General features: G+C 45.0%; 2 protein-coding genes across 3 annotated transcripts; both read left to right on the forward strand.

The window, feature by feature from the left end:
* Positions 1-3,054: 3,054 nt before the first annotated feature.
* On the forward strand, positions 3,055-11,374 carry dus3l (dihydrouridine synthase 3-like). Of its 2 annotated transcripts, none has more exons than XM_084455145.1 (16): positions 3,055-3,127; positions 3,725-3,812; positions 4,077-4,329; positions 5,555-5,927; positions 6,794-6,876; positions 7,683-7,772; positions 7,991-8,032; positions 8,112-8,264; positions 8,693-8,809; positions 9,235-9,300; positions 9,643-9,753; positions 9,977-10,073; positions 10,321-10,396; positions 10,493-10,681; positions 10,809-10,937; positions 11,103-11,374. In XM_084455145.1, the coding sequence occupies exons 2-16, from the start codon at positions 3,733-3,735 to the stop codon at positions 11,173-11,175; spliced, it is 1,932 nt and encodes a 643-aa protein (XP_084311271.1). In that variant the 5' UTR covers positions 3,055-3,127; positions 3,725-3,732; the 3' UTR covers positions 11,176-11,374. The 2 variants fall into 2 exon arrangements, with proteins under 2 accessions (XP_084311271.1, XP_084311272.1); XM_084455146.1 differs by lacking the exon at positions 3,055-3,127 and adding an exon at positions 3,200-3,406.
* A 2,546-nt stretch (positions 11,375-13,920) lies between these two features.
* LOC311323386 (zona pellucida sperm-binding protein 4) lies at positions 13,921-18,346 on the forward strand (the record flags this gene model as incomplete). The annotated part of the gene is made up of 7 exons (XM_084455589.1): positions 13,921-14,017; positions 14,257-14,429; positions 14,764-14,861; positions 14,994-15,145; positions 15,381-15,558; positions 17,933-18,068; positions 18,266-18,346. The coding sequence occupies 7 exons, from the start codon at positions 13,921-13,923 to the stop codon at positions 18,344-18,346; spliced, it is 915 nt and encodes a 304-aa protein (XP_084311715.1).
* Positions 18,347-21,433: the final 3,087 nt, after the last annotated feature.

Below are 21,433 nucleotides of genomic sequence, written 5' to 3' on the forward strand. Positions count from 1 at the left end.
CCACACACTGTTTATGTAAGTGAAGAGAATTGAAAGGTCAAATAATGTGTATAAAGGGCTTATAGAGGGGTCCACAGCCCCCGACCCAATCTAGGGACCCCTCGACTAAGTCCAAGTGAGAAATTGTGCCAACCCCAAATCGTGAACAGGACGGCAGGACTACATCAGTATTTTTCTAGTGCTCCTTTGTTTCTTAGATTTTGAAGATACTCACCCAATTTTATGTGTTTGTTTCATTTTAGATACGGTCCATGGCAACTATTGGGGGACATGACGTGAAACGTGTGACATGGAACATCCTGTCCCGCATGTTCCACGATGATGTTGTGAGGAAGATTAATTGGAAAGGACTGAATGGCAAATAAACATTTAGCCAGATGTCTGCCAAGTCATTCCTTCTGCGTAAGTGACTAATAACAATTTTGAAGTAGGGCTGTCGTGGTTACCGGTTGACCACAACCCCCGTCCTGTGAAGCAAACCGCACTTCACAAACGACCACATCTACCGTGGTCACTATGGATTTTCCTTTTATTAGGCCTCTGTTCCACAGGGCTTTTTCCAGGGCTGTCAAATAAATATTCAACGTAGACTGCGAAAAAAAGTCTAGCCTAATCACTGAAGGAACGCAGTGTGCAGAGCAGAATGAGAATGATGTTCGAAATAAGTTAAGCAATTTCAAAAGCATTTATTTCCATTAGCCTAGTAAAAATCACATTTGCAACTTTGCATTTAAATATTAACATTGGCATTCAGCTGTATAGACAGCCTATATGGTCCGTTTCATTTGGCAATGTCCAAAATCATATAGCCTATTGTCTGCCGCTTTTGTGTTTTGTTTTAAGACTAACGTTAGCCTACTTGCTTAGCTAATCTAATTCATGGATGTGGTATGCATATGCAACACATTTTACACTGACTGTTGAGTTTAGGAACACCTTATACACAATTGCAATTGAAATTCCTGCATGCTGCAGTGCACACAGCACGGCCCCGCGTTTGGAGAATAGGAGTATTCTGATCAAACGCTCCGAATACTTATCCTGCTGTAACTCCATCAAACAAAGCTGAAATTGTGTAGGCTAGTTGGGTTCTCTCGCTATTCCGTTCGCTACACATGCGGCGTGCCTAGTTCCCTGTTTCCGCATGAAGGTTCATTCATTCGTTCATTCATTAGTGGAAAATGCTCTAGCGAAGCGGGTCATTGTGACGTTGAGTAGCAGACCGCGGTTGAAAGCCACCCTTTTGAACCGCTCAGGAACAGCCCTAATTTGAAGTCACATACTGTAGCTGTGTAATGGGTCACATAGCTATTCAGTATCGCTTGAAACAAAAACTGGTGCATGCAAAGGGGGGTGTTATGTCATATGTTCATGTGTGATTACAGATCCGTGCGAAGTGCCACGTCTCCCGTTCCGCCTCCAATATGGAGATTCAGGGGCATGCAATCAGGTGGTTCAACCTTGCAGCTGACAGAGGGACTTCAAGGAAGCGTGCCACTGTCGGTACCACTATCTAACCTGGTTAAATAAAGGTTAAATAAAATCTTAAATTGTCCATTGTCTTTTTTATGCCATTATTATGGCTTTTAACTGTTCTCTGAGATGTTGTCTTATAGAAACATTTATTTTATAGAAAAAGAATGTTGTCTTTTATAGACAAACGTTTTATATCCACCTTCTGCTTCTACTCTACCACGATAAGTACCGTATCGTAATAAAGTTACAGTTAAAGTCTGGCATGGTAGGTTATGTATTTTACTTTAACAGTTTATTCATCAACCGTGATTCTATTGGACACATCAGACACCAGCAGCGCGCACACACACACACACTGAAACCCCATATTTGTCTAAGAATGTCAAGTAACAGTGGAGCTATAATTTTAGATGCTGTGTTTTAGACCTTTTCATTGAATATTATTCAAAGTGCATTTTTAAGGTTTTTCATATCACTTAGGCTATATGCTTAGCCTATATTTTGATAGTATGCAGGGTTGCATTATTTTTTCACTAACACCTGTAGGTTATAGTCTGTAATGATATCCCTTGTAAGGCGTTTACAGGAAACTGCATTTACAGTATATGTGTAGTTTAATCTCACATATTTTGCTGATAGCTGGCATATGGTTGTCTTAAAAGTATTGATTAAATGTAATCTTAATTGAGATAGGCAAGTTATACGAAGTAGTGAAGCTTTTACAGAAAAAAATGAGCCTGACAAGATATTTGAGACACTTAAAAACAGATTCTAATCTGATCTGGGTCAGATGAGCTACTTCATGAGCGGATCCAAAACGGATCGGTGCCGGATAATGAGCGGATCCAAAACGGATCTGTGCCGGATGCGCTATAAATCAGCGGATCCAAAACAGATCCGGGCCGGACGCAGTGTTAAATGAGCGGGTCCAGATAGGATCTGGACCAGAGCTGATCCGGATCCGCGATCCTTATCCATTCCGGATCCACCGCGGTGTGCAAGTGGACTCTGATCTGGACCCGTTTCCCGGATCCATTCCGGAGGTTGTGATACCTCCGCGGCGGATCCGGCGCGGACTCAGTTTGCTATCTGGGTCAAGACGTGACAGACGGACTGTGAAGTAATAAGGAAGACATAAAGGAAATAAATAAAGTAATAAAGAAGGAAATGTAGAAATTAAAGACTAAATTGTATTTCTGTTTTTATTTATTTCCATATATAGCCTATCTGTTTCTCTATTGCATTTCTCTGTTTCTGTATTTCCCTATGTATTTATTTGTTTGTTTATTTCTGTATTTCTTCCCTCATATGTAAATGAGGGGGCGTGTCTCGACTGTTCAGGCATTAGCAATCAAATTTGTCGCAGGAACTGTCCGAAATAGTCAATGGTGCGTCTACCTATATATGTCTATGGTGAAATCCGTGTGATCAAAAAAGCGACAAAAGGTTATACGTTAGGATATCGTTTTGTTTAATTTTTGTTTGAATTGTTTGTTTTTTCTATAACTGAAACGAAAGATAATCTGCGGTGCTGACTAGCGGAACTAAATTGTTCAGTAAAATAAGTTACACGAACATTCAGAACGGTGCAACGGTGCAACGGTGCACACTTCTCATGTGGCAACGTTAGCTCGCCTGAGCTAGTTTATAGGTACGTTGGGCCACTGTTTTGTGCCATTTAGTTTTTTTACGAGCCTAACACTGCCATATGGACAGACTATACAGTTATAACTAAGTTCTACCCATATGTGACAAATATAGCTACATAATGCGTTTGTTGCTAGATAGATAGCCAGATGTATGTGAAGTTGTAACCAGCTAACCTAGCCATAGCTAGCTAGGTAGTCAGCCATGTCTTGATTTGGTCAAAACTGAGTTGGGAGACAGCAAAGCTATATTTACTCTATCTGGTTGCTGGTCGCTAACTAACGTGAGTTGCCTGATCCCGTAAACACATCTGGCAATTTGTCTGCTTGCTAACGTGAACGAGATAAGCTAACGTTATTAAATGATAAGAGTAGGCAGTATTTTGTTGCTGCCATAGTGTATGCTCCATCACTGTTACACACCACCCTTGAAACCATTTACCATTACTTTAGCTATCTTGCTCGAGGGGACAGTTGCAGTGCTTCTGTATTTAGATAGGATAAATCTTATTTGGGGGACCCTTTCATATATGAATTGTTGTATGTTGTTTGGCAATGTGAATAAACTACTACTACAGGTCTAATACTAGCCTGTCTTTCAGACGGCGTAATGGAGACGACCTCGGATGAACCAAAGGACAGCCAAGAGGTTAACGGACCTGTAAAAGGAACAGCAGCAATTAAATCACAGTGAGTAAATGCTGGAGTGAGCAGTAGGCTAGTTTTGACCAGAGTGAGCAGTAGGCTAGTTTTGACCAGAGTGAGCAGTAGGCTAGTTTTGTCCAGAGTGAGCAGTAGGCTAGTTTTGTCCAGAGTGAGCAGTAGGCTAGTTTTGTCCAGAGTGAGCAGTAGGCTAGTTTTGTCCAGAGTGAGCAGTAGACTAGTTTTGTCCAGAGTGAGCAGTTGGCTAGTAGTAGGTGAGTTTCTGATGGAGTGGCCTCTCTGTCGCTGCAGATTCCTTGCAACCAAAGATCAATTCCACCAGTTCCTCGACTCGAAGGGTCCCAAACATGAAAAGGTCAGCGATGACGGAGCCGTTGAAGAAACGGCACAGGAGCCTCAAGAGAAGAAAATCAAACTGGACATGGTTGAGAAGGAAAAACCAGGAAAGCAAGACGGCAAGCGAATGCGAGGACAGAACAAGTCGAGACCACACATGAAACCCACCAGCTATGATGATAGAAGATTGTGCCCCTCCATCATTCAGGTGCAGTTATCTGGTTTTCCCACTAGTCTTCTGTTGCCATAATTCCATATCTCATTGTCACCTGACTTCTGGAACAAGGAGACCTAGTGAGACCTAGGAGCCCTAGAGGAGCAGGGAGCGACAAGTAGGGCTACCCTGATAACGGAGAGCAATCACTGATCGTCTATGAGCCATATGATCATCTATCAGACTTATCTGCCCATACGTTGACGATACAGATCTTTTGTTTTGTTATAGCAGCTGGTATAGCAGTATTATAATAGGTATAACAGTTTCCATTTACATACATTTCATTCATCAGATTTAGTCCAAAGTAGGCCTATCCACATTTTATCTTTTTCCACCTCAATATTTATTTGATCATTATGCAAACAATACCATATGCGTGCGTTCTAGGTTGCACAACATGATTTAGCGAGATAACTGGAGTAGTGACCACATTCTACACTAGTTGAGTCAGAGAAGTGAGTTAAATTCTACTGATTCTCCTCCAGAGGTGCCAGTCAACGAACGTAGGCTACATAGCGTGCTGCAGCCTGACTTAACGTTAGTTGTAAGTGATTTGAAATCCCCATCTGGGAACAGATTTCCCCCAGTCCAGCATCTGCTCTTGATCACCACAAACTCAAACTCATCACAAACCTTTTCAGACTGTTTGCATATGTTTGCAAAAGTTTGCAAATGTTATGTGTCCTGCCCCAGCAATTGCATGTGAAAGAACGGAGCTACGCGCACGCACGCGCTGCTACAAGAGAGAGGGAGTGTGGAAGAGACTGTGCGTTGTGTTGAAACTGTTTGACCTTGTTTCCCCCAGAGCGAGGCAGTTTTGCCCTGGCAGACATTGCAGAGGGCATGTGTTCTATCTGTCTCTCTCACACTGTAGTAGTTCCACAGCGCTAACATGTTTTAGGTGAATTGGCTCTCGTTGTTTAGGTTAATACGCATTTCACAATGAGTTGGTTGTCATTGATGGGTTGTCGTGATCGGTGACTAGAAAGCATTATCGATATTCACCGATCTCATTTTTACTGAATATCGGACGATTCCAATTGCTGGCCGATCTATCTGGGCACCCCTACCTACAAGCATAAGGAACCATGTTAGCCAGCAGGATTTGACTAGCTCTCAATTTGCTTGTTCATTAAATAAATATAATTATGACTCTGAGTGGATAAGGCCACATAAATGTCCTCGTCCGTTCAATTCAATCTCTCCTCCTCTCCAGGAGCGTGAGACGAAATGTGTGTACGGCGACAAGTGCAAATTCTTCCACGATGTGGCGGTGTATCTGGCTGGCAAGCCCGCGGACCTCGGGGAGCGCTGCCACCTCTACGACACGTTTGGGAAGTGCCATTACGGCCTGAGCTGCCGCTTCGCCACGGCCCACACAGGAGCGGACATGAAGAACCTGGTGGACCAGGATCGCCTCACAGCCATGGCGGGGAGGCTGTGGGTGAAGAACAGCTTGGACAAGGACCTGCAGTGGCGCCTGCGAAAGAGGACGGTGTCCTTCAAGATGTCCGCCGAGTACCTGAGAACCATTTCCAAGGGTGGAAACGGTGGGAAGAAGTCCCCCGCTGAGAAGGGAGGGGGAACCGGTAAGGTTGGGAGGCTGGGTGAAGGGAGGGGAACCGGTAAGGTTGGGAGGCTGGGTGAAGGGAGGGGAACCGGTAAGGTTGGGAGGCTGGGTGAAGGGAGGGGAACCGGTAAGGTTGGGAGGCTGGGTGAAGGGAGGGGAACCGGTAAGGTTGGGAGGCTGGGTGAAGGGAGGGGAACCGGTAAGGTTGGGAGGCTGGGTGAAGGGAGGGGAACCGGTAAGGTTGGGAGGCTGGGTGAAGGGAGGGGAACCGGTAAGGTTGGGTGGCTGAATGAAGACCGCTGCTATCTGGAGTTTGGAACTCAAGCTCAGTAGTTTGGGGGTAATAGTTTGATTGGGATAGTTGTACTACTAGTGATTGAGTGATTGATGTTTATAACACACTGAAGGGCTCTTCTATGTCGATAATAACCGACTGGCCATACGTTGTCCTGCTTATTACACGGCTACTCACCAACCACATTACCTAGCCTACTAATAAGACTACGCTTTTTATTTTTCCAGCAAAAGGTTTCTGTGTGCGTGGGCAATGAGTGTTTTCAGAGATTGAACATACTGTAGGCTACAGCAGCCACACCGTTATTGTTTAGAATGTTCACTTTCAGACAACTTTCAACTGTTGGCTATTGACATAATGTGTTGCCCTTAGCAGCGATGAATATTGCTCTTTGCCGGTGAATTATCGAGAAACAATTCAATGGTAGAATGCACGATTGTCCAATCAGAATGGAGTATTTCAGAGAGCCGTGTAATAATATGTTTTAGATTGAATTACATTACTTCCATGCTGATAACCTAGTTTATATGTACTGTGTATGTGACTACATGTACTGTGTATGGGACTGCACCCTTCTTGTCAACATGTAGGGAATCGTTGCTGTGCAGCTGAGGCCTCAACTCAGTGTCCTGCAGGAGAGGAACCACCAACCACCGCCACCCAGGAAGCACAGGTAACTGCTTTATCCCTAACATCACATGGCAACATTTTAGTGCTCTGAACTAAGGTTACAAAATCCCAGGAATATTAACAAACTTCCCCAAATTCCCGTTGGGAATGCAGGGTTTTCCTGCATAGAGAATTACGAGGCGGCTGCCTCCATCAAATTTTGTGCCGCCTCCAGCTCTCGACAAGATTTGTTTTGATGCCCAAAATGGCCTGGGGAGGACCTGAAGGTGTCACCTCCACCTCATTTTGAGCCAGGAAAAATCTTGGAATGTATGGGAATTAATGGGAGTTAATGGGAATTAACTAGACATTTATGGGAATTAACTGGAATAAATTCTGTTTTCCAGTTTATTCCCATTAATTACCCATAAATTCCTGTTAAGTCCCATGGGAAGTTTGTGAATATTCACAGAATTTTGCAGCCCTACTCTGAACAACAGTGAAAGAAGAGTCAGTGGTCTCTCTCTCTGTCCCCCGGGTCTGTGTCCCCCCGGGTCTGTGTCCCCCCGGGTCTGTGTCCCCCCGGGTCTGTGTCCCCCCGGGTCCGTGTCCCCCCGGGTCCGTGTCCCCCCGGGTCCGTGTCCCCCCGGGTCCGTGTCCCCCCGGGTCCGTGTCCCCCCGGGTCTTTGTCCCCCCCGTCCGTGTCCCCCCGGGTCTGTGTCCCCCGGGTCTGTGTCCCCCGGTCTGTGTCCCCCGGGTCTCGAGCTGGTGAGGGCTGAAATTAAAATTCTCTGGCCTGCAATAACACTTGTGCAGAATCATATTTTCACAGAGTAATGTACTTTTTAGTCTGGTTGTTTTTGTCTTTAGGCTAGCTCCGAGACACTGTCTCCGGTGAAGACTATTGGGCCACTGACTGATGCTGATGTCATAAAGCTGCGACCTTCTGAAAAGAAGCAGGTATGTTTGCTTCTCAATTCTGGGGTTTAAGAGTCTTTTTTGTATGTTGTTGTTTGTATGTTATCAGCCTATTTCACATTTATATTTATGTATTTTCTTAGAAAATGATTTTATACTAAATATTAATTCATCAAATCTCTGCTTGATCAATGCTTCAGTAATATGTAGTAAGTGAAGATGTTGATAATAGTTTTATTTTTTTCATCTGTCCTTTTAAGGTGGATTTCAGAGATAAACTGTATCTTGCTCCCTTAACAACGGTAAGTCATGTCTGAATTTGATTCAGGATATGTTCAGAACATAGAGTACTCTTAACAATATTCCCATTACTCCTAACAGTGTGGAAACCTACCTTTCCGTCGCATATGCAAGCGATTGGGTGCTGACATCACGTGTGGAGAGATGGCCATGTGCACCAACCTGCTCCAGGGCCAGTCGTCAGAGTGGGCCCTCCTGAAGAGGCACGAGAGTGAAGACCTCTTTGGAGTTCAGGTTTGACTTCTTAAAGCCACTATTTCACCATCACACAAAGGTAGTGTAGGTATTGTGACATGATATACTACTTTTTGCTTATGATTTAAACAGCATCCAATGCTATGAAAATGAAAACTATGTAGCTCATATTACCTGGCCTTAGAATAAAGCTTGTGATCAAGTGAAGAGACCCGTTCAGATTTTATTTGGCCAAGTAGGCTTGTACCTGTGAGAACATGCAAAATACATAAATACATTGATCAATGGATGATTGGGGAGATGGTGAGTTTCCATTCTCCATATAACATTATTTTACATCAGTTAGAGGCAACAACTTGCGCAGGAGGCAGGCTGTGGAAATCTCTAGACCGTTATGCAGTACTGAATACTGATATGATCTGACAGTTCAAGCCTTCTGTCTGGGATAAAACACATTCTGTTTCCAGCTGGAGGGCTGTTTTCCAGACACCATGACCAGATGCGCAGAGCTACTCAACAACAACATCGACGTGGACTTTGTGGACATCAACTCGGGGTGTCCCATTGACCTTGTGTACAAAAAGGTTATATTCTTCATCCATATGTCCATTTGCTTAGTCCAAGAAGAATAGGTTATATTCTTAATCCATTTGACCATTTGCTTAGTCCAAGAAGAAAAGGTTATATTCTTAATCCATTTGTCCATTTGCTTCGTCCAAGAAGGGAAGAACTTGTAGTGCCTTGCCCTTGTTTGCATATTTAAAGGAATTTAATAGAAATAAACAAGATGGTTGATGTCTTGATAAGCCAGAGGAACGATCACCATTTTGCTCAAACCTATCCACTATTGGAACTGCAAACATGACACTGGTATGGTCTTTGGCAAAGGGCTGTTCTCAGGATGAGACCTCAGTGTTGTTGTAAACGGGTGCTTTTCTTTGATGATTCATTGTGTCTCTCTCCCTCCTCTCCCTCTCTCCCTCCTCTCTCCTCTCCCTTCTGTCTCTAGGGAGGAGGCTGTGGACTGATGACACGCACAAACAAGTTTGAGCAAATCATTAGAGGGATGAACTATGTAAGTCTTTTCTTTGCTATAATATTATTGATATTGTGTAATTTATTTAGTAGCCATTTTGAAAACCCAATCTAGATTCATTCTGCCGCAAATGTAGTGACCAGTGAGACAGACATATACTTGTAACTCTTCGGTGCTTTTTCACAGAACATTGTAAATGTTGTTCTCTCCTTGGTTACAATGCTTTGAAGCTTAACACACCTTGAAACACAAGTAACACAGAATTTAAGGGAGCTACTACTGTTCAAGGTTTGCATGTGATGCACTGCAATTAGCTTAGCATTTAGCTGACCACAACAGCTAAAAGTTTGCTGATGGGGCCGTTGGGTGGTGTGTGGTCAGGTTCTAGATGTACCTCTGACAGTGAAGATCCGCACCGGCGTCCATGAGAAGGCCAGCATCGCGCACAAACTCATCCCTGAGATGAAGACTTGGGGCGTGTCTATGATCACAGTAAGCCAGCAAATGTGGGAGGAGCCACGGAAAAGGACAATGAATGATGTTTGATTGAAAGTAATTTGGAAAAGAAACTGCCAAATTAGGTAGAATGATGAGATATGATTGGTTTGCTTATTTCTTCACTAAAGTTTCTTTTTCTAGTCAGTCATGATGATAATCATAATACTGTACACTTTGAACCAGAGGCATGTATGAGAATAAGTTTGTGTTTTGACAGTTGCATGGCAGATCAAGGGAACAGCGCTATACCAAGATAGCGGACTGGGACTACATCGATACCTGCGCCAAACTCGCCAGCCCTATCCCTCTCTTTGGTTTGCGCTTTATTGTATTCTACTATATTTTACTCTGTTAAATGCACATGGACAAGTATGTGATGTATGTGTTCTCAAGTCTCTGAATGCATCATTGAAGTACATCATTGTTTACAGGGATCTGAGACTCGTGTCTTTGAGTCTGTCGTTGGTTTCAAGAAGTCGATCCTGTAGTAAAGTAAACAAGGATTAAGGAGTAGGTTCTGAGGTCTTTTAATAACTTATCCTTATCCCTTCCTCTGAGCAGGCAATGGAGACATTTTATCTTATGATGATGCCATGAGAGCCAGAGAGACTGGGGTGTCTGGTGTTATGTTGGCCAGGTTAGTACCACATCTCTGCTTCATCCTCCCCTAGAAGGTGCTGATGCTTTTTGAAGTGGTTGATGCTTCATGAATAAGTTCCCTCCTGCTCCACAGGGGTGCCCTCATCAAGCCCTGGATCTTCACAGAGGTCAAGGAGCAGCGGGACTGGGACATCTCGTCCAGCGAGAGGCTGGACCTGCTCAGGGACTTCTCCCACTACGGGCTGGAACACTGGGGTTCGGACACCCAGGGCTTGGAGAAGACCAGGAACTTCATGCTCGAGTGGCTGTCCTTCTTGTGCAGGTGGGACTTCTGGGAATATTCGGTTTATTTCTGGTCTAAAGTGCTTGTCTGATATGTCTGAAGCAGAGTAACCACCATTAATGATGAGAAACATCAATGCCCCCCCCCCTCCCTCTCTCTAATGTAGATACATACCCGTAGGACTGCTGGAGCGGGTGCCACAGAAGATTAACGAGCGGCCTCCGTACTACATGGGCCGGGATTACCTGGAGTCTCTGATGGCCAGCCAACACGTCGGGGACTGGATTAAGATCAGGTGAGGATCACCCAAGACCCACACTAGTAGTACTGTGGACATTTCACAGTGATAAAAAGTGATCTGCACAGATGCGTCTGCAACAAAGACAGGAACTGATCTGACTGTCATGATGATGTCAATCCTTTCATCTTAATCACCATATCTCCTTTTTTCTCTTTACAGTGAACTGCTGCTTGGACCAGTACCCAAAAACTTCAACTTCTTGCCCAAACACAAGGCCAATGCTTACAAATGAATTTGTGCATGATTGGCCAAAAAGTCATGTTGGCTTAGACTAAGTTCCATTTCCAGTCAGCAGTCCTGAATGTGTCAGGTGTAAAAGCACACATTTCCAGATTACATAACTGTTCAATTATAGTTTAGTTATGTCTTATTTAGTGAGACGTGTACTTGGAGGTGTATTTTTGCACTAATGTACACAAAATAAAATAATTTGTCACCATGATATTTGTCCTTTTGTGAGTGATATCTGAACAGTTATTGAATACAAAATAAGTAACAAGTAACTTGTAAATATGAGCGCCTCTCATAACTAGGCCGACACCGATTTATTTTGACGGCAAAGTGAATGGACCAGCAAAGGACTGTTGTCTGGCAGGAGTGAGCGGAATGCGACAACGCGACTGAGAAGGGCTACATTTCAACCAGACATTCCAGTGAAACCAGGTAGTCAAAATAACTTACCTGATATAAAATGGGCACCGCAAACGCGGGCATTTCTGATGATGTCCTCAGTCCAGTCCGTACACGTAATAATGGCGATTTCATCTGTCTTCCTCTGCTACTGTTTCAAGAATGCGCGCGCATACTTGTGTATGACCAACACTCGTTACATAACTTCTATAACATCCAGTGACAAAATATGTCATGGTACCTTGGTATGTCCACACCAGGGATTAAACTCACAACCTTCACGATGATAGGCAGCGCACTACCACTGCACAGACCAGCACAGCACAGACCACTGCCTCTTGTGGTAGCAACATAGAACTGCAGGTCAACAACGACAACAGGGAGGGAGCGACAAATAGGATTCCCTCTTCATGGTGTGTCGGCTACAGCCAACACACAATAATGTTAGTCATTCCTTGCAACACGATTTTACATGCTTTTTTTGGGGGGTAATGTTTTAATATCTGCTTTTTGAATGCTAATTATGAATTAGATAAGCAATGCCGTCACCAGACCCTCTGGTTATTGCTGGTTGCATTTCGTAAAACCCTCAGATTGACTAAAGGGTCTGTTAGTTCCAGATGTGGCATAGACCCTCCACTGTCATTCCATGTTTGAACACTTAGAAGTATTTCACTGTTTTTTTTCTCAAAACAAAAACAACATTGTAATTGCAAGAAAACCTGAATCAAAATTAGAATATAGGGAATGGGAATTTATCGACCGCTTGGCGTTTGGCATCGTTGGCTCACGGATGCACCTTTAAAGTTCAGACGAAGCAAATTAGACAGGTGATTTGCATTCCCCACGTGAGAATTTCTAATCGGTGTTTTTAATTGGCAGTCAACCAATCCCGACGAACCCCCGTTCCTTTATAGCCATACCCTGGAGAAATGAACGCTTAGCAGAGTCCCCGCGACAACTCATGGATTGGGAACAGACCGCGGTGCTTTTAGTCCTGTCTTTGACTCTTGCGGCAAGTGAAGGATGGGAACTCAGGTCCCGGGGAACGAATGAGTCTTCCCATCCAGATCCTGGGGACAACGACGATTACTCAGAAGGCCAGGCTGTGGTGCAGGTTGTAGACCGCGACACCGAAGACAAAGATGTTCTGCGGTTTCGAGAATCCCCATATTTCAGTCCTTACGAAGACAGTGGATTCAAGGTGCAGTTCGTGGACGTAACAAACAAGAACCGGGCAGCCGTTATAAAGCCAGCACGCTTTCAAAAGCCTGCACTCGTTACAAAGGCTGCACCCCTTACAGCACCTGTTACAACGCCATCACCAGACGGTTTAGCGTTTCTGTGTCTTGAAAATGGATTTAATGTTACGCTGCCACCTGGTCCATCGAGTGAAGTCAGGATTTTAGGTGAATAGGCCTACATTTTATTTTTACAGTCCCATTGTAGGTGGGGACATCCTTCCATGCGTTAATTACATTTTTGCCCCACAGGTTCCAAAAGTGTGTTGCCAGCTTTTGATGCTCCAAAGTCATGTGGTTACGTTTTAACTGAAGGACCCGACCAGAACACCCTGTCTGTCCCCTTTTCAGGTTGCCATGTCAGCCAGGAGGTAGGCTACATCCCAAGTACTATACTTTTGTATTCTAGGCTAGAAGTGAAGCTATTCCTTACAATCATAAATGGGTTACACATGTTGCAATTAACCACTCAAACTCTTTTCTTGGCAGGCCGGGCATCACATTTTGCAGGTGCTATATGTCAGTGAAGCTGGTAAAAGGGGCTTTGTCACGGTATCTTGTGAGGCTAGTCCTGAATCCTCAAAACGACCAACCATGAAACTGGCCCACTCCGATACTGCTGAAGTCCGTAGTGTCTCCCCGTGCGCCCAAATGCATGAAGCGGCCCCGCAGCACACTCAGCCTTCGCAGCGCACTCATCCCCCACAGCACACTCATCCCAGGCCGCGCACTCATCCCAGGCAGCACTCTCATCCCCCACGGCACTCTCATCCCCCGCAGCACACTCAGCACTCTCATCCCCCTCATCCCCCGCAGCACTCTCATCCCCCGCAGCACTCTCATCCCCCGCAGCACTCTCATCAACAGCTGACAAGTTTTGGGGCCTACATCCCATCAGGAGGTGACGTGAAAGCAGGTGATGTGAAATGTTGACTTGACCGGTGCCTAGTCTGGGGGTGTTTCTTGACCGGTGCCTAATCAGGGGGTGTTCCCTGCAGCCTACTGTCATTGCTGTCAGGAACTATTGCATATTTCTGTAGCTGCATGTTTTGATGGCAAAATTGCACCCTTCTTACCCAGGTTGCAGTATCCTTAGGGCCCATCAGATGGCGTGTGGCTTTGGGTTTGTGTCCTCCTCTCAGTGTGTGCTAATGGGCTGCTGTGTGGATTTCGCCACGTCTGCCTGCTACTACCCTATGGATGGTAATCACTCGCTCCACCTCTCCATCAGTAACCTTGCAGAGGAGTGCATGTGTGCCTGGGGACACTAGGGGATAGTGTGGGTTTGCTGCATAGACCTATATATCATATCTTATACCAGAATAACTTTCTGAATTGGTGAAAAGTTTTAGTCTGAGGCAGAAGGCTAGTTATTTGAAATTCAGGAAGTCCTTCAGTTTGTAGAATGCATGAGTATTGATCATATTGTTTTGTCTTCCCAGAGTGCACTGCGGACAAGCAGTTTGTCTTTGCGGTCCCCAGTGACATCGCTGCTGTCCCCGTGGACCCCACCAGACTTGTAATTCCAGGCAAACCTGACTGCAAACCTGTCCTAGCCGATGAGAAGGTCGCCATATTCAAGTTCAAAGTCGACGACTGTAGCACTCGTTTATATGTGAGTTTCTCTTCTCTTGTTTCAGAGTAACTGCATGTTGAGCTAACCAAGCACCTGGATAAAAAAACCAAGCACCTGGATAAAAAACCATGTCAACTGCTGTGCTGGGTATCAAGGCTCATTTGAATACTGCCATGACTTCATGGTTTTTGAATGCCACTGAACTAATTGACGAGTAATGGTACACTAACTACCTCTGTTAAATGCAGTTATTGTAAGTCGCTTTGGATAAGTGTCTGCTAAATGGCGAGTAATTAATAAACAACTTCATGCTATGCACTGAATGGCAATCACTCAGATCTTTGCTAACTTGACGAGTTATGAATGCCCATAGCAAGTTGGAGAGACGTTGATCTACATGGTGGAGGTTCAGAGTGCTATCCGAGCCCTCAACCTGAAGTATGGGATCATCACCAGAGATAACCCAATAAGGTGAGCTCAACTCCACATGGGAACAGGTTTGCGCTTGCATTCAGTGGGAGACCTACTCTTAAACACCAGTGCCTCATCAGCCTTCACTAAAGCCTGGTCTTTAAGTGTTGATTCAAGGTTTGACGTTTCTAGGCTCATGGTCGAGTGTCGCTATCTTAAAACGGATTCTGATGATTCACCCTCGGTGGCCACTGTGGGATTCCTGGTCATGAGCTCCACTCTCAGCCTGCCCTCAGTGTTGAAATATGACGGGCTGTTTGGAGTAGAGCTGAGGATTGCTAAAGGTATGAATCATTTGATTAACTGCGCTTAACTTGCTGTTTCAATGTGCCCTGTAGTTTGAAGAATGTTGTTGCTGTAGTGCTTAATATTTCTTTGATTTCCCTGTGGCCAAATTTGCCCCCAGCCTCTGACTTGATATGTAAACTTATTTCCCCCATCATAAATTAGATTTCAGTTCTTGACTGCGGAACACAACGTTGGCTTGCAGTAAAGCTCATCTCGTTCCCTTCCCACCAGATGAAAAGTACACGACGTACTTCGCTCATCACCACCAGCCCCTGAAAGTCCTCCTGGGCAAACCGGTCTATCTGGAAGTTCGTCTGAAGTCCCCCAAACCACAGGCTGTAGTCCTGGTCAACTACTGCCTGGCTTACCCCCGCTCTGCCACCAATGCCCTGGTGCTCGTTTATGAGGGGTAAGGACGCTCCAAGGCTGTGTCCACCAACGAGCTGTATGTAGCTGAACAGCGGCAAGCTTACAGCTGCGTAGAGTGCACTAGAGCTGGACTTTAGATGTTTTAGTTGGCAACGAGTGTCGTGTTTTTGCAGACTGCAGATTAAAGGAGTAGTAAAGGGAAAATGCATGTTTAGCCCCGGTTTAAGTTTACTTATGATCATATACAATGGTTCAGATCAAAACGGTGACAAAACTAGCACTTTTGAGAGTCTGATAATTGCTCTACCACCGTTTTGGTCATACAATGGATGTGGGTGGGCACCTTGAAAAATCATTCAAAAACATGTTAAACTCTCAATTTCAAAGACAAACTCACCGAGGTTAGTTGGCGTTCTGACATTCGCCATAAAGTAAGATTCTAGTTCATCTGAAAAGGCTTAAAATATTTGGCATGGAACTATTTAAGCCTAATTTATACTTTGAGCCGTGAGCCACATTTTTTGGCTTATGGCTCACGGCTCATAGCTCTGCATTTATACTCAATGAGCCATGCCCTACTGTGTCCATGTGATGCTATGTTACCAAACAAGAACAAGTTTGTCCTCTCCTAGCAACACGCAACGCTTCGTCTCTCCAGGCCAGTCAACCAATCAAATGTGTGACAAATAATGACGCGGTGTGAGCCGCTAGAAATTTGAGGTGGTACGAGCCAAGCGGCTCACAGCCTGCGAAACGTTCCAAATGCTGTCAATGAGCCAAAAATGTGGCTCACGGCTCACAAAGTATAAATTGGGCTTTAGTCGAAGCACATGCGTGTGTAAACGTCTGCAAACTAGGTAGGCTAGCAACATGAACAATAACAATAGCTACCATAAGTAGTTCCGCTTCCTGAATCCCCTCTGCGGATTGATCTACACATCTACAACGGTCGCTTCAATACAACAGTGGATTTCATAAAATGATGATAAACCCTACAGGATTCATACTTTGGGGCGAATTTGATGTCAGAACACCAACTAACACCAATTATCCCCTCGGTGAGCTTCTTGTCTTTGAAATCGAGAGTTTAACATGTTTTTAAAATTTAAGATGCCCACCCACATCCATTGTATGACCAAAACGGTGGTAGAGCAATTCAGACTTTCTCAAAAGTGCTAGCTTTGTATCATAAGTAACCAGGAGTAGTAAAGGGAAAATGCATGTTTAGCCCTGTTTTAAGGTTATTTATGATCATATACAATGGTTCAGATCAAAACGTTAACTCAGACTTTTGAGAGTCTGACTAATTGCTCTACCACGTTTAGGTCATACAATGGATGTGGGTGGGCACTTTGAAAAATCATTCAAAACTCTAGATTTCAAAGACAAGGTCACCGAGGGGGTAATTGGTGTGCGTTGGTGTTCTGACATCAAATTCTGAAATTCAATAATTTCAGAATTTGAAATTTAAAAAAATTATGAAAATTTTTTCATAATTTTATGAAATCCATTGACTTGTATTAAAGCGACCGTTATGTGTAGCTCAATCCGCAGAGGGGATAGAGGAAGCGGAACTACTTACGGTAGCTATTGTTTGTTGCTAGACTACTTAGTTTGCAGAAGTTTACACACATGTGCTGCGACTAAATAGTTCTATGCTAAATATTTTAAAAAGCCTTTTCAGAAACTAGAATCTTTATGGCGAATTATATCAGAACGCCAACTAACGCCTCATTGAGTTTCTTGTCTTTTTGAATTTGAGTTTAACATGTTTTTTGAAGGTGACCACCCACATCCATTGTATGACCAAAACGGTGGTAGAGCAATTATCAGACTCTCAAAAGTGCTAGTTTTGTCAACGATTTGATCAACCATTGTATATGATCATAAGTAACCTTAAAACAGGGCTAAACATGCATTTTCGCTTTACTACTCTTTTAACTAGCCAAGCTAAGATGGCTAGCTAATGTTGGCTAGTGCTAACGTTCGCTGTCTCTGCGGTTTTGCCAAAAATTGACCGTTGTCATTGTCAGAACAGCCGTTTACAGCCTGCGCTCTAGCCCAAAATAACTTTTTTCAACTGCAAAAAAAGCCTAGAGCTCATGGCGCTGTAGCGCTTGGAACACAGCTCTCGTCTCTATAGCGCCCTAGAGCTCATTACCCATTGTAAACAACGAGAAAACAGCGCCAGCTCTAAAATACAGCTCCCCGGTGGCCCCTAAGGCTTCAAAATGAGCTCATCCCCAGGCATTCTGTACCTCCAGGGTGCTAATGCCCCATCTCCAGGCATACTGTACCTCCAGGGTGCTAATGCCCCATCCCCAGGCATACTGTACCTTCAGGGTGCTAATGCCCCACGTCACCAGCTGGCTGCCCCCCACCAAGTCGCTTGTTATGTCTTCCTACTGCTTCAGGTGCGCCAACCCCCTGGATCCCAACGTGTCTATCCTGAAAGTGGACGAGCTGCCCCAGAACCGGCACCAGAGGCGCTTTGTGGTCACTGCCTTCCAGTTCATGGACCGTCTGACCAACACGTATCTGGATGAGGAGGTGGGTCGGCAGGACGGAGCGCCTTCACAAACACGCGTCCCATCTCATTCACATGCCTGTAGTCGCACCCTCCTCGGTCCCTACAGTGCATTCATTCCACTGCTTTTCAGTGTTGGAGCTCTGCTCTGTAAAAAGTCACTGTTGTCTTAAAACGATTAATGGATGTGTTTTAAAGATGACCGCCAATGTGTCTTTAGATCTACTTCATGTGCTCCACTGAAGTGTGCCTTCCGACGGAGAAGGCCTGTGAGGAGCGCTGCTTTGATGGGAGGAGGTGAAAGGTGTGTTCATGATTTCTCTGCAGCAAGCTTGTCTTGTACCATTATAATCTGTAACAGTTCAGTTTTCCTTGTCTTCCAGCCCTCCATGAGATCCCAGTGTCTGGAGGCTGTGGTTGGATCATCTGCTTGTTGTTGAAATAAAGATGGGTCATTTCATTTTATCTTGGCTGCCATTAATTTCTGGGGTGTCAGATTTCTCCTGTGCTATACAGAAGTGAGATTACTGAAGGTGAAACTGCTTGGGAATAGTTATTCAGAATCTGTTTATTGTCCATGTGTCTAGTTTACACACATTAGGGTAAAGGCATACCCTGATAAACGACATGGGACAGGGCGAAGGCATGACGGTGCAAATACAATATCTTATAAAGACGGGCATAATACAGACGTGTGCCGTTGAGGGATATGTGGAACAATCGGAAGTAGAGCACGTGCTGCAAAATGTAGTCGGGGGGGGGGGGGGGGGGGGGGGGGGGGGAGAGGTGGTGTCCTGGAAGGCGTTGTGGCCACGGGTGTCATTCAGAGTGATCGGGGTGGGGCGGGCGGGCTTCTCTCTAGTCTACAATAATCTCCACCGTTGAGTCTTGAGCTCCAGGTGATTTTGGCTGCATGCTAGATTGGTTTCTATGAATGGTGCAATGGGAATAAAATTACCTCTCCCACCTGTAGGTGGACTTGCCTTGGAGATGAGTCCAATGAGGGTGGTGTTGTCAGGAGCTTGACAGACTGGTGGCTGGAGGTGCAGCTGAAGTGTACTGGGAGAAGAGTAGAGGAGAAAGAACACAGCCTTGGGGGGCGCCTGTGCTGATGGTCCTGGAGTCAGACTTGCTTGCCCAGTTGAAGGGAGGGCTTGGATACAGCCACACTGCACAACTTTAGTCATGGTACCACCAGGGGTTAAATTGGGATTTATGTGGGGTGGCCCTGTGTTAGCGGAGTTGGCAAGGGTGCGCATGGGTGCGGGCAGTGGCAGAAGTGATGGTGGCGCTTAATACTGTTCATACTGTTGAGGAAATATCAAGCCTTTAAAGGAAAATGCTCGTTTTTGACAACCTGGACCTTATTTACGACATATTATAAGAAGTTTGACTCACCCAGATCACTTTTGTGTTGTTCGGAGGCCTGTAGAAGAAATTTAAAATCCAGCGCGAGCCAGTATATCCATGTAATGGCGGCGCACGGGGCAAAGGGAATGCAGCTTCTCAAAATCCATTTTCGGCCGCTAAACGGTTGTTTTCATCAATCACATTGCATGAATCGACAGTTGATATTCCTCTACGCGAGCCATTCTTTCGGTTTTCAAATACGTGGTCTGTAGCCACTGTAATATGATCTTTACACTGGCTATGCTCCCTCACATTCTCTGCGCTACGATCGGATTGTTGCTGACGAATGACGACGACAATATTCTCGGCACCAACTACGATCGTAGCGCAGAGAATGTGAGCCGGAGAATAGCAGGCTGCGCGCTGGCCTGTGCGCATGCGTGCTGGAGCAAGTGGGGGAGAGGCTTGTAAAGATCATATTACAGTGGCTACAGACCACGTATTTGAAAACCGAAAGAATGGCTCGCGTAGAGGAATATCAACTGTCGATTCATGCAATGTGATTGATGAAAACAACCGTTTAGCGGCCGAAAATGGATTTTTAGAAGCTGCATTCCCTATGCCCCGTGCGCCGCCATTACATGGATATACTGGCTCGCGCTGGATTTTAAATTTCTTCTACAGGCCTCCGAACAACACAAAAGTGATCTGGGTGAGTCAAACTTCTTATAATATGTCGTAAATAAGGTCCAGGTTGTCAAAAACAAGCATTTTCCTTTAATGGTCCATCTTTGAAATTAAAGTTCTTGATTAAATACAATACCCACACGTTTTGGCTTGTGAGCTATTTTTACAATGACCAGCTCAAGATCTACTGACTGCCTTCCCCCGGTGGAAAAAGTTGTCCTTCCTCCTCAGGATGACCTACCACCCATTATATTATGTTTAATTCATGGGTAGCGCATCCTGTCAGGTAGGGAATGTCTATCAGAATGTCCTATGACTCATATTTGGTTTGGATGATTGAACTCTCCATCAGTAACGAGGGACAAGACATATTGGGAATTTTTATTTTATATGATTTTATTTTATTCGTTAAACAAGTCAGGAGCCTCAGTAGCGGGTGGAAGAACCATACGCAGCAACAGCCAGGCAGGTCACCAGCCTGGTCACACGTGTGATAGCCCTGGCTCAGCGATAACCCTGGTTCTGATAACCCTGGCTCAGCGATAACCCTGGTTCTGATAACCCTGGCTCAGCGCTAACCCTGGTTCTGATAACCCTGGCTCAGCGATAACCCTGGTTCTGATAACCCTGGCTCTGTGATAACCCTGGCTCTGTGTGGTGAGCGAGGTCATCTTGGAGGATTGGGGTTAGGTCCCAGATTGCGGAGACGTGGGATCACCACTGGCTGCAGAATCTTGTACTGATGTCATACAATGTTGAGATAGCCATCAATGGTGACGAGCCTTGTTTTGCCAGTGACAGAGATGCTTCCTCACACCATGATACTGTCACCACCAAAAGCTGTTACTCCACCAATGCAACAATCTGCATTGCGTTCTCCACATCGTCTTTGACCCTGCCTTCCAACATCCTCAGACAAAAAACTCAAACCAATAGAGTCCATACCAACAAGAGAATAAACTGGCAGGGAAAATTGGCACATTTCACTTAGAAGAAGAATTCTTTATTTGTCATGCGGCATAAACAAGAGACTCAAAACACACGTGGTAATGGGTGACAAACACATGAATCAGGGTCATCGATGAAATGCTTCTCCTGCTCTTCACTCATCCCTTTCACCAAGTGCATGGGCCTCGCCCAGGGACCAACCAGGGCCTCGCCCAGGGACCAACCAGGGCCTCTTCCAGGGACCAACCAGGGCCTCGCCCAGGGACCAACCAGGCACTCCTGTCCGTCATCATGAGGGACCGACAGCGTTAGCAATCTGTTCTTCTGCATGTTTTTCGTATTGGGTTCTTTTTGCGAGGAAACCCTTGCGAACATGGAGAGAACATGCAAACTCTGCACAGAA

The sequence above is a fragment of the Borostomias antarcticus genome (genome assembly GCF_949987555.1).
Source record: "Borostomias antarcticus genome assembly, chromosome: 21".
In the NCBI taxonomy this organism is placed as follows: Eukaryota; Metazoa; Chordata; class Actinopteri; order Stomiiformes; family Stomiidae; genus Borostomias; species Borostomias antarcticus.

Coding starts and splice junctions, on each gene's coding strand:
- dus3l (XM_084455145.1), top strand. CDS start 3,733: ATGGAGACGACCTCGGATGAACCAAAGGACAGCCAAGAGGTTAACGGA. Junction 8,265..8,692: donor AAGACCTCTTTGGAGTTCAG/GTTTGACTTCTT, acceptor TTCTGTTTCCAG/CTGGAGGGCTGTTTTCCAGA. Junction 10,397..10,492: donor TCTGGTGTTATGTTGGCCAG/GTTAGTACCACA, acceptor CCTGCTCCACAG/GGGTGCCCTCATCAAGCCCT.